Here is a 13,606-nt window from a genome sequence, read left to right on the forward strand (position 1 = left end):
GTTTGGAGATCAGTGCACAACAGGAAAGGTTTAAGGGTAATAAAGGACGTGTCAAAAGTGAGTGAATGCCCAACTTGTCTCCAAGAACCTTTTATGTTCATCAATTCAAAAGAAGAGGGTGAACAACAGTGGCTCAAAATTTGCTGTCATAATAATGGAGACACTAATGGTGCTCACTGTTATTGATGCACAAATGCCACAGCAACGTCAGGCGAAGGCAGGGGTGCGAGTATATGTGGGAATTGGAACGTTGCTGTCGGAGATGCTCCGTCGTTAGCTTGGCAAAAACAGCATCTCCCTGTCTGCCTCACCACTGACATGCATTGAATGGTGTGAAGTTGCTATGCTTGCGTGATAGGTACGAATTAAACTCGCCACAGAAAGTTAAACCAAGTAATTTCAAGTCTATTCCCCTTTTAACGATGTGATAATTGCTAATTACCTCTCCGGCATTGAAAATTAACTATTCCAAATGTGCAGACTCACTCCTTCAATGTTTTAATTATTGTTGGAGATTTTCTTCATCTCTTTTTACTCTCTCTTAATTAAATCTTCCTTTCCTTCTCGTTCTGTAACTGATTTGACATTGAATTCACTCACTCTAATTTACAGTTCCTACTCAGTCCTTGTGCTGTTTATTTCACAATCTTTCAATCTGATTGATTAAGCAGATTGGATAGATTGGCGAATGATACTTAGGGGGTTGACTGTGGATGGGCAATGGCAGACATTTAGAGACCGCATGGATGAATTACAACAATTGTACATTCCTGTCTGGCGTAAAAATAAAAAAGGGAAGGTGGCTCAACCGTGGCTATCTAGGGAAATCAGGGATAGTATTAAAGCCAAGGAAGTGGCATACAAATTGGCCAGAAATAGCAGCGCACCTGGGGACTGGGAGAAATTTAGAACTCAGCAGAGGAGGACAAAGGGTTTGATTAGGGCAGGGAAAATGGAGTACGAGAAGAAGCTTGCAGGGAACATTAAGGCGGATTGCAAAAGTTTCTATAGATATGTAAAGAGAAAAAGGTTATAAACACAAACGTAGGTCCCCTGCAGTCAGAATCAGGGGAAGTCATAACGGGGAACAAAGAAATGGCAGACCAATTGAACAAGTACTTTGGTTCGGTATTCACTAAGGAGGATACAAACAACCTTCCGGATATAAAAGGGGTCAGAGGGTCTAGTAAGGAGGGGGAACTGAGGGAAATCTTTATTAGTCGGGAAATTGTGTTGGGGAAATTGATGGGATTGAAGGCCGATAAATCCCCAGGGCCTGATGGACTGCATCCCAGAGTACTTAAGGAGGTGGCCTTGGAAATAGCGGATGCATTGAGTCATTTTCCAACATTCCATTGACTCTGGATCAGTTCCTATGGAGTGGAGGGTAGCCAATGTAACCCTACTTTTTAAAAAAGGAGGGAGAGAGAAAACAGGGAATTATAGACCGGTCAGCCTGACCTCAGTAGTGGGTAAAATGATGGAATCAATTATTAAGGATGTCATAGCAGTGCATCTGGAAAATGGTGACATGATAGGTCCAAGTCAGCATGAATTTGTGAAAGGGAAATCATGCTTGACAAATCTTCTGGAATTTTTTGAGGATGTTTCCAGTAAAGTGGAAAAAGGAGAACCAGTTGATGGACTTTCAGAAGGCTTTCGACAAGGTCCCACACAAGAGATTAATGTGCAAAGTTAAAGCACATGGGATTGGGGGTAGTGTGCTGACGTGGATTGAGAACTGGTTGTCAGACAGGAAGCAAAGAGTAGGAGTAAACGGGTACTTTTTAGAATGGCAGGCAGTGACTAGTGGGGTGCCGCAAGGTTCTGTGCTGGGGCCCCAGCTGTTTACATTGTACATTAATGATTTAGACGAGGGGATTAAATGCAGTATCTCCAAATTTGCGAATGACACTAAGTTGGGTGGCAGTGTGAGCTGCGAGGAGGATGCTATTAGGCTGCAGAGTGACTTGGATAGGTTAGGTGAGTGGGCAAATGCATGGCAGATGAAGTATAATGTGGATAAATGTGAGGTTATCCACTTTGGTGGTAAAAACAGAGAGACAGACTATTATCTGAATGGTGACAGATTAGGAAAAGGGGAGGTGCAACGAGACCTGGGTGTCATGGTACATCTGTCATTGCAGGTACAGCAGGCGGTTAAGAAAGCAAATGGCATGTTGGCCTTCATAGCGAGGGGATTTGAATACAGGGGCAGGGAGGTGTTGCTACAGTTGTATAGGGCCTTGGTGAGGCCACACCTGGAGTATTGTGTACAGTTTTGGTCTCCTAACTTGAGGAAGGACATTCTTGCTATTGAGGGAGTGCAGCGAAGATTCACCAGACTGATTCCCGGGATGGCGGGACTGACCTATCAAGAAAGACTGGATCAACTGGGCTTATATTCACTGGAGTTCAGAAGAATGAGAGGGGACCTCATGGAAACGTTTAAAATTCTGACGGGTTTAGACAGGTTAGATGCAGGAAGAATGTTCCCAATGTTGGGGAAGTCCAGAACCAGGGGTCACAGTCTGAGGATAAGGGGTAAGCCATTTAGGACCGAGATGAGGAGAAACTTCTTCACCCAGAGAGTGGTGAACCTGTGGAATTCTCTACCACAGAAAGTAGTTGAGGCCAATTCACTAACTATATTCAAAAGGGAGTTAGATGAAGTCCTTACTAAGTAAGCCTTACTAACAGTGGGCAGCGTTCGTGCCCTATTAGGGCAAATTTGCACCATAATGTTTCAACTTTGCATGAAAGAAAAAAGAAAAGGACTTGCAATTAACTTAGTAAGACGTCCCAAAGTGTTATCAGACCAAATTTGACACCAAGCCACATAAGGAGATAATAGGACACATGGCCGAAAGCTGGTCAAAGAGGTAGGTTTTAAGGAGCGACTTAAAGCAGGAGAGAGAAGTAGAGAGGTAGGAGAGGTTTAGGGAGGGAATTCCAGAGCTTAGGGCCCAGGCAGATGAAGGCACGGCCGCCAATGGAGGAGTGATTGAAATCGGGAATGGGCAAGAGGTCCAACTTGGAGGAATGCAGAGATCTCGGAGGGTTGTAATACTGGAGAGGGTTACAGAGCTAGGGAGTGGCGAGGCCACAGAGGGATTTGAACACAAGGATGACAATTTTCATTCAACATCACTAAAACAGATTATCTGGCCATGTAGCTCATTGTTGTTTGTGAGATCTTGCTGTGGGCAAATTGGATGCTGCATTTCCTACAATAATGATTACCCTTCAAAAACAACTTCATTGGCTGTAAAGATCAGGATGCCCCAAAGTGCTTTACAGCCAATGAATTTCTTTAGAAGTGTAGCAACTAATTTACCCACAGCAAGATCGCACAAACAGCAAGGAGATAAATGATCAGATAATCTGTTTTAGGGATGTTGGTTGAGGAATAAATATTGGTCAGGACAGCAGGGAGAAGTCCCTTGCTCCTCTTCGGAATAGTGCCATGAGATTTTTTACGTCCACCTGTGAGGGCAGACGGGGCCTTGGTTTAACATCTCAGCTGAAAGACGGCACCTCCGACAGTGCAGCACTCCCTCAGCACTGCACTGGAGTGTCAGCCCAGGTTACAAATAGAGGTAGGACACTACCAAGGATCGCAATACCAGGAATGGCAAAGGTAATATTGATGTTTTTTCTGCAAAGAAATATGAAAAGTTCTAAAGTTCTAACTAAACTGCAGTAATGAATGCAAATTCATTGGGTAGCACACTCGCCTCTGAGTCAAGGTTCAAATTCCACTCCAGGAACTTGAACACAGAAATCTAGGCTGACACTCCAGTGCAGTGCTGAGGGAGTGCTACATTGTCGGAGGTGCCATCTTTCAGATGAGACGTTAAACCAAGGCCCCGTCTGTCTGCCCTCTCAGGTGGATGGAAAAGATCCCATGGCACTATTTCGAAGAAGAGCAAGGGAATTATCCCCAGTGTCCTGGCCAATATTTATCCCTCAATAAATATAACAATAAAAACCAGATGATCTGGTCATTATCACACTGTTGTTTGTGGGAGTTTGCTGTGTGCAAATTGGCTGCTGCGTTTCCCACATTACAACAGTGACTACACTCCAAAAAGTACTTCATTGGCTGTAAAGCGCTTTGAGATGTCCGGTCGTCGTGAAAGGCGCTATATAAATGCAAGTCTTTTTTTTCATAGACCAACTATTCCCCCCGATCCCTGAATACCCTTCCACATCCACAATAGACAGTGATTCTGGGGTCAGGAGAAAGGAGGAAAGGATTTTCAATGTAGTTTTCTCATCTAAAGATGGTTGGAAAGTGCAGAGCATGTCGAATAAAAGAATGGAGTTAGAATAGGGAACGAGTAAACCTGTTCCGAATGTACGTGTAGTTTACAGCACACATGACTGAGGCTTGAGTGACCGTCACTAAAGGTGCGGCTTGTTTCAGTACGCCATTGGGTGATTAAATTATGAGACAGATTTCACAGATTAGGTTTGTATTCCCTCGAGTATAGAAGATTAAGGGGTGATCTAATGGAGGAGTTTCAGATGATTAAAGGATTTTATAGGATAGAAGGGGAGAAACGATTTCCACTGGTGGGAGACTCCAGAACAAGCGGCTATACCTTAAAATCAGGAAGCACTTCTTCACAGAAAGGGCAGTGGAAGTCTCCTCCAAAACGCTGTGGATGCTCGAACAATTGAAATTTTAAAAGCTGAGATGAGCAGATTTTTGTTGGGCAAGGTTACCGAGGGATATGGAGCTACGGCGAGTAAATGGTGTTGAGGTACAAGTCAGCCAAAATCTACAGTAGTGGCGGAGCAGGATCGAGGGACTGAATGGCCTCCTCCTGTTTCTAACACAGACTAGACACGGGTGAAATGACGCACCCCTCCTCACAGCACTCAGCGGACGTGAGGAGCTGGCCCTCCTGCCCACCTGGACAGACACTGGTGGGCAATATAGAGAACATCGAACGATTGGGGGAGAGGGGAAACAATAAAAATGAGTACCATCCCACCACAAGGGGAGCAGTTCCTTGAAGAGATCTCTCCGTAAGAATGTGAAGCCAGTGTCTGAAGCAGCCACTTTTCAACCAATACGGAAAGTGCCTCGCCATCTTCCACCGATCTGGGGTTTTGCAACTTGCAAAGTTTGCCAGACCTCAAAGGGTGATGCATTGCAGTGGGGCCTTGAAACCGTTACCTGGGCTGTGTGCCCCTAGCAGGGTCGGTATCTGCTGGAGCCAGACATTTCAAACAGCAGCTAAATTGAGTGGATCCAAAGTTAATCACATAGTTGTCATACTCTCGTATTTACCAGCCGCAAATCTCGTTACATTTGAAAGAAAGACTCTCTATATTCTTCATGATTTTCTTTAGTATTGTTAGCTTTAACTTTATCACACACCTCCCTTTTAAAGAAAGAATTGCATTTATATAGCGCTTTTCATGACAACCGGACATCTTAAAGTGCTTTACAGCCAATGAAGTACTTTTGCAGTGCAGTCACTGTTGTAATGTGGGAAACACGGCAGCCAATTTGCACACAGTAAGCTCCCACAGACAGCAATGATATAACGAGCAGATAACCTGTTTTTTTGTTATGTTGATTGAGGGATAAATTTTGGCCAGGGCACCGGGGATAACTCCCCTGCTCTTCTTCGAAATAGTGCCATGGGATCTTTTACATCCACCTGAGAGAGCAGACAGGCCCTCGATTTAACGTCTCATTCGAAAGATGGCACCTCCGGCAGTGCAGCGCTCCCTCATCACTGTCCCTCCGTCAGCGCACCCTCAGCACTGCCCCTCCGACAGCGCTCCCTCAGCACTGCACTGCAATGTCAGCCTGGATTTATGTGCTCACGTCCCTGGAGTGGGCCTTGAACCCACAACCTTCTGACTCAGAGGCGAGTGTGCTGCCCACTGAGCCACAGCTGACACTACAATTTAGCAATTTGATTGAAAAGCTGCCTATTGGAGCTGGTTTCAAAATCCGTATGATTTGCTTAAACTGCAGAAAAAAGCATATTCAACTTATGATTCAGAAAAGTGTGTCAAACCAGGAAGGGCCACTAGGTAAATAAATCCGTCAATGGCTCAATGAGCGACTCATCTTGGTGCACAATTTGTTCACAGCATGGTGAGGGACAAGAGTTTTATTTTTACTATAAGAGAGAGAATGGGGAAAGGGCGACAAGAACCACGGAATTAAAGCTCTTCAGAAAACGACAGGTCATAATATTCACCCTTAGTGGCTTTTCAAAGGAGGTTGTAAACGTTAAGTACAGTTCAATACTGTGTGCCTGCAACCTCGGAGAACGAGGTGGCAACTACCCAAATTCATTTTACGTAGCACTGCTGCAAATGATTGTTCCAAAGCCCCGTGGCTTTTTATAAAACATCACACAGCCACAGGGTTGCAGTGGAGTTGTGCATCAGACTATCAATGTGGAACGTGGGTTAGATTTCCTCCCTCAGTTGCTGATATATTGCTCAAGGTGATGATGAGCAGGGGCAAAGCACATCGTTGCAGGGGTGGAGGTGGAGGTGGAGGGCGGCGTCGGGAGAAACACAGACAGGGCTGTCCTCAACCAGGCTGACCATCATCTGCGGATAGGACACTCAGCTATAAATATTTCAATATTTCCACAATACGTGCAAAGATGCAAACGTCAGCTTATTTATTAAGGATGTTCAAACATTTCCTGCTGAGTAATCTCACTTTAATATTCATGTAAAGGTCACTAGGTGGCAATATTGGCCCGACTAACAGGTGGCACACCCCTGTGATCAGATAAATACAAACTCCCTCGCCGGACACTGAGAAGTGTAGAGGAACAAAGGTACCTTGGAGTGGTGGTGCACAGATCCCTGAAGGTAGCAGGCCAGGTAGATAAGGTGGTTAAGAAGGCATATGGAATACTTGCCTTTATTAACCGAGGCATGGAATACAAGAGCAGGGAGGTTATGCTTGAACTGTATAAAACACTAGTTAGGCCACAGCTAGAGTCCTGCGAGCTGTTCTGGTCACATTACAGGAAAGCTGTGATTGCACTAGAGAGGGTACCAGAGGAGAGTTACGAGGATGTTGCCTGGACTGGAGAATTTTAGCCAGGAGGAAAGATTGGATAGGCTGGGGTTGTTTTCTTTGGAACAGAGAAGACTGAGGGAGACCTGATTGAGGAGTATAAAATTATGAGAGGCTTGGATAGAGTGGATAGGAAGGACTTATTTCCCTTAGCAGAGGGGTCATTAACAAGAGGGCATAGATTTAAAGTAATTGGGGGGGAAGTTTAGAGGGGATTTGAGGGGAAATGTCTTCACCCAGAGGGTGGTGGGGGTCTGGAACTCACTGCTTGAAAGGGTGGTAGAGGCAGAAACCCTCACCACATTTAAAAAGTACTTGGATGTGCACTTGAAGTGCCGTAACCCACAGGGCTACGGACCCAGAGCTGAAAAGTAGTGGGATTAGGCTGGATAGCTCTTTGTCGGCCGGTGCGGACACGATGGACAGAAATGGCTTCCTTCCATGCTGTAAATTTCTATGATTGTAAAGATCCTGGTTACCTCAGAGAGCAGCAAATCGATGATATGGAAGACCATGCAGAGTGGGAACTTGGCGGTGAAGAGCGTGAGGAACCACTGCGAAGCGTACATGTGCGCCTCCAAATTCAGATCCAAGAAGTGATTGTAGAGTTCGGGCAGCTGTTCCTGCAAACAGTAAACCAAGAGTCAGGGGCTTTACTCCAACACACACCTCTCAAACTAACAGGCACTCACTGTACAGGCCACTGGTGGGACGGCAATTGTTCAAAGTGGCACAAAGCAAAGTTTCGGAATGGAGCAGGGCGGGGGGGTGGAATATCAGAGAACCACAGTCTGCTCTTGTACATCATTGAATAGCCTGTTGTACAGCATCATCAGGAGCTCGTCTGGTTACTCCTTCAGCCTAAATGATGTCGCTGGGTATATTGTACAAAGAGAAGTATCTGCCAATTAGCAGAGTGCAGAGGTAGGAGACAGTGAGGAAGGAATTGGACCGAAGCAGTGCAGTCCCGGACTCTGCACTACATTCCTGTCTGTGCTATTGTTATATAATCATTAACCCGGTTACTGTAAATGGCTGAAAGTAGCACAGACCGAGGGACTGAGGTACCAGCCCGTTAAACACTCACACATGAAGCTTCATCAATCGAAAGTTGCACCCTCACAAGTCTGGGGTGAGGAGATTTTACACCACTTGCAGGAACCGCATTGTGTTTTTGCATTTGTACAATGTTAAATTAAGTAAATTCATTATACGATTTATTTTTTTAAAGTGTGACTCCAGAAGCTCATTCGAAGCTGTGCTCTCCGGACAGGCTCTTTTGACACTTTGGTTTTTAAAAGAGTGACACAGAATGTGAAGGTGACAGAACGTGACAGACTTCTGCAACTATTGCCGTGTGACAAGTGGGTGACAGCAATCTGTAACTGTGAGTCAGCCATGGCTCAGTGGGCAGCACTCTCGCCTCTGAGTCAGAAGGTTGTGGGTTCAAGTCCCACTACAGGGACTTGAGCACATAAATCTAGGCTGACACTCCCAGTGCAGTGCTGAGGGAGTGCTGCACTGTCGGAGGTGCAGTCTTTTGGATGAGACGTTAAACCGAGGCCCGTCTGCCCTCTCAGGTGGATGAAGAACAGGGGAGTTATCCCCGGTGTCCTGGCCAATATTTACCCCAATCAACATGAGAAAAACCAATTATCTGGTTATTATCACATTGCTATTTGTGGGAGCTTGCTCTGTGCAAATTGGCTGGAAGAGAGCGAGATGGTCATGTACCAAAGCTTTTATGTGGATAGATTTCTGTCGAATTTCTAACTTCACAATTTTAAAACTTATTTTCCTGGGAAATATATACTCGGGCCTTCACATCCAGAGAGTTTTAGTAAGACAGCTTGGGCCATTTACCCAGTACCAATTATATAATTTAAATAAATTAATAAAATAGAAAGTTTAAAGGCCCAGCTTATTTTTAACTTCATTTCCACAAATAATTGCAGTAAATCCCACATCTGTCATTCAACTTCCTTTCTTCCTCTATTGAAAGAGCCCCATTAGCGGTCCTGCCAATCACCCTCCAATACACTGCTTATTACTTCAATAGGTCCATGATGATGCATGGAAATTCAGGTTCGGACACAACTTTCATTTCATAAAATTTCATCAAGATAAAAGGAGCAGCGCTGACCAGCGTGAAAACACTGCAGCCCAGCAGAGATACAAAGAGTGAGGCTGGGAACAGCACCAACTGACCTGGGAGGGCAAGACGTACAACAAAATCAAGGCGTGACGTCACAGGGAAGCAGGGAAGCGACTGGTTGGTCAGTATTTCTCGCTTTTTCTTGGCATTGGTTTAAATTAAGAGCCAGGATTAAAGAAACAAAACATTCAAAATATAATTAATTAATTAAGAGATGGTGATGTGTTTCTGCTGCTGCATGTGGGAGCTGGTGGACCCCATTGAGGTCTACGGCGACCACATTTGCAGCAAGTGTCTGCAGCTTGAGAAACTTCGGCTCCGTGTTGATGAGCTGGAGTCCGAGCTTCAAACACTGCGACACGTCAGGGAGGGGGAGAGTTACCTGGACCCTGTGTTCCAGGAGGCAGTCACACCCCTTAGGTTAAATAATTCAAATTTGGTCCATGGTCAGAGACAGGAGGGTGTGACTACAAGCGAGCCAGGTATGGGGACTCAGGAGGTAGTGATGGAGGAGCCTCAGCCCTTGCTCTTGTCCAACAGGTTCGAGGCTCTTACTCCCGGTGTGGACGGGAGTTGGGACTGCAGGGAGGATGAGCAAACTGACCACAGCACCGTGAGGGGTATAAAAAGAAATGTTGGAGTGGTAGGCAACAGTATCGTTAGGGGAATACTGACCTCTGCAGCCGAGAGCGTGAGTCCCGAAGGCTGTGTTGCCTGCCCGGTGCCAGGATTAAGGACATATCCTCTGGGCTGGAGAGCAACTTGGAGTGGGAGGGGAAAGATCCAGTTGTCGTGGTCCACGTGGGTACCAACGACATAGGTAGGACAAAGAAAGAGGTTCTGCTGAGGGAGTATGAGCAGCTAGGGGCCAAATTAAAAAAACAGAATCACAAAGATAATAATCTTTGGATTACTACCTGAGCCATGTGCAAATTTACATAGGGTAAATAGGATCAAGGAGTTAAACACGTGGCTCAAAGACTGGTGTGGGAGGAACGGGTTTCAATTCATGGGGCACTGGCACTAGTACTGGGGTAAGAGGGAGCTGTTCTATTGGGATGGGCTTCACTCGAACCGTGCTGGGACTAGGGTCCTGGCGAATTGAATAACTAGGGCTGTAGAGAGGGCTTTAAACTAAATAGTGGGGGAGTGGGGGGGGCAGAGTTCAGGTGAGCAGAAATTTAAAAAGAGAAAGAAGAAGGCAATAGAGCAGGGTAGTGATGGGGAAATGATAACCAGAGTGTGACAGGAAGGGACAGAAGGTATAAAAGATAAGAGCGTATTATAAAGTGGGGTCAAAGCAGGAAAAATGGTGAAAAGATAAGATTAAAAGCTCTTTATCTGAATGCATGCAGCATTCTTAACAAGACAGATGAGTTGACAGCACAAATAGATAGAAATGAGTCTGATCTGATAGTCATTACGGAGACGTGGTTGCAAGGTGGCCAAGGCTGGGAACTAAATATTCGGGGTATTTGATAATTCGGAAGGATAGACAGAAAGGAAAAGGGTGACTTGCATTCCAAGGTCTTAAGAGAAGTAGCGGCAGGAATTATGGATGCATTGGTTGTAATTTACCAAAACTGCCTGGATTCTGGGGCGGTCCCAGCAGATTGGAAAGCTGCAAATGTAATGCCCCTATTTAAAAAAGGAGGCAGCAAAAAGCAGGAAACTTTAGACCAGTTAGCCTAACATCTGTGTTTGGGAAAATGTTGGAGTCTATTATTAAAGAAGCAGTAGCGGGACCTTTGGAAAAGCAAAATTCGGTCAGGCAGAGTCAGCATGGATTTATGAAAGGGAAGACATGTTTGATAAATCTGCTGGAATTCTTTGAGGATGTAACAAGCAGGGTTGATAAAGGGGAACCAGTGGATGTGGCGTATTTGGATGTCCAGAAGGCATTTGACAAGGTGCCACATAAAAGGTTAGTGCACAAGATAAAAGCTCATGGGGTTGAGGGTAATATATTAGCATGAATAGAGGATTGGCTAACTAACAGAAAACAGAGAGCCGGGATAAATGGTTCATTCTCTGGTTAGCAATCAGTAACTAGTGGGGTGCCACAGGGATCAGTGCTGGGACCCCAACTATTTACAATCTATGTTAACTACTTGGATGGACCAAGTGCAACGTAGCCAAGTTTGCTGACGATACAAAGATGGGAGGAAAAGCAATGTGTGAGGAGGACACAAGATGGAGTATAATGTTGGTATGTGTGAGCTTATGCACTTTGGCAGAAAAAAATGGAAGAGCAAGTTATTATTTAAATGGAGAAAAATTGCCAAGTGCTGCACAACAGCAGGACCTGGGGGGTCCTGGTGCATGAAACACAAAAGGTTAGTATGCAGATACAGCAAGTGATTAGGAAGGCAATGGAATCTTGGCCTTTATTGCAATGGGGATGGAGCATGAAAGCAGGGAAGTCTTGCTACAGTTATACAGAGTATTGGTGAGGTCACACCTGGAATACTGCGTGCAGTTTTGGTCCATATTTACGAAAGGATATACTTGCTTTGGAGGCAGTTCAGAGAAGGTTCACGAGGTTGATTCCGGGGATGAGGGGGTTGACTTATGAGGAAAGGTTGAGTAGGTTGGGCCTCTACTCATTGGAATTCAGAAGAATGAGAGGTGATCTTATCGAAACGTATAAGATTATGAGGGGTTTGACAAGGTGGATGCAGAGAGGATGTTTCCACTGATGGGGGAGACTAGAACTAGGGGGCACGATCTTAGAATAAGGGGCCGCCCATTTAAAACTTATGAGAAGGAATTTCTTCTCTGAGGGTTGTAAATCTGTGGAATTCGCTGCCTCAGAGAGTTGTGGAAGCTGGATCATTGAATAAATTTAAGACATAGACAGACAGTTTCTTAACCGATAAGGGAATAATGGGTTATGGGGAGCAGGCAGGGTAGTGGAGCTGAGTCCATGATCGGATCAGCCATGATCGTATAAAATGGCTGAGCAGGCTCGAGGGGCCATATGGCCTACTCCTGCTCCTATTTCTTATGTTTTTATATGTGGGGTAGCTCGGTTAATAAAGGATGATATGAGTGCAGTAGTGAGAAATGATATTGGCTCAGAATGTTATTGGCCCGGTTTCGGTGTAGATAAGGAATAATAAGGGGAAGAAGTCACTGGTGGGCACAGTCTATAGGCCCCTAACAGTAGCTACACTGTTGGATGGAGTATAAATCAAGAAATAATGGAGGCTTGTAAGAAATCATGGGCGATTTTAATCTTCATATTGATTGGACAAATCAAATAGGCTAAGGTAGCCTTGAGGAAGAGTTCATAGAGTGTATCCGAGATAGTTTCCTTGAACAGTACGTTGAGGAACCGACCAGGGAGCAGGCTATCTTAGGTCTGGTACTATGTAATGAGATACGAATAATGAATGATCTCACAGTAAAGGATCCTCGAGGAAAGAGCGATCATAGCATGTTTAAATTTCAAATTCAGTTGGAGGGTGAGAAAATTGGATCTCAAACCAGTGTCCTGATCTTAAATCAAGGCAATTATAAAGGTATGAAGGCAGAGTTGGCTAAAGTAGACTGGAAAAATAGATTAAAGTGTAAGGCAGTTGATGAGCAGTGGCAGACATTGAAGGAGATATTTCATAACTCTCCCCAAAAATATATTCCAGTGACAAAGAAAGACTTTAAGAGAAGGGAGAATCATCCGTGGCTAACTAAGGAAATAAAGGATGGTAACAAATTGAAAACAATGGCATACAATATTGCCAAGATTAGTGGGAGGCCAGAGGATTGGGAAATTTTTTAAAAAACAGCAAAGGACGACGAAAAAAATAATAAAGAGAGAGAAGATGGATTATGAGAGTAAACTAGCAAGAAATATAAAAAACAGCTTCTACAGGTATATAAAAAGAGGCTAGCTAAAGCAAACGTTGGTCCCTTAGAGGATGAGACTGGGGAATTAATAATGGGGAACAGGCAAAGGCTTTGAACAAATATTTTGTATCGGTCTTCACGGTAGAAGACACTAAAAGCATCCCAATAATGGATAATCAAAGGGCTATAGGGAGGGGGGAACTTAAAACAATCACTATCACTAAAGAAAAAGTACTCGGAAAAATAATAGAACTAAAAGATGGATTAGTCCCCTGGACTAGATGGCCTGCATCCTAGGGTCTTAAAATACGAGGCTGCAGAGATAGTGAATGCATTGCTTGCAATCTACCAAAATTCCCTGGATTCTGGAGAGGTCCCAGCAGATTGGAAAACCGCAAATGTAACGCCCCTATTTAAAAAAGGAGACAGACAGAAAGCAGGAAACTATAGACCAGTTAGCCTAACATCTGTCATTGGGAAAATGCTGGAGTCCATTATTAAGGAAACAGTAGCAGGACATTTGGAAAAGC

General features: G+C 44.6%; 1 protein-coding gene across 5 annotated transcripts in view; it reads right to left on the reverse strand.

The window, feature by feature from the left end:
• The window catches only part of rabgap1l (RAB GTPase activating protein 1-like), a 626,729-nt gene that overhangs the window by 178,485 nt on the left and 434,638 nt on the right, over positions 1 to 13,606 (reverse strand). For all 5 annotated transcript variants that reach the window (XM_070887463.1, XM_070887462.1, XM_070887464.1 and 2 more), the window contains one exon: positions 7,552 to 7,695. In XM_070887463.1, coding sequence (XP_070743564.1) covers positions 7,552 to 7,695 — 144 coding nt within the window. The remainder of the gene's footprint in view (positions 1 to 7,551; positions 7,696 to 13,606) is intronic.

This window comes from Pristiophorus japonicus, chromosome 8 (genome assembly GCF_044704955.1).
Source record: "Pristiophorus japonicus isolate sPriJap1 chromosome 8, sPriJap1.hap1, whole genome shotgun sequence".
In the NCBI taxonomy this organism is placed as follows: Eukaryota; Metazoa; Chordata; class Chondrichthyes; family Pristiophoridae; genus Pristiophorus; species Pristiophorus japonicus.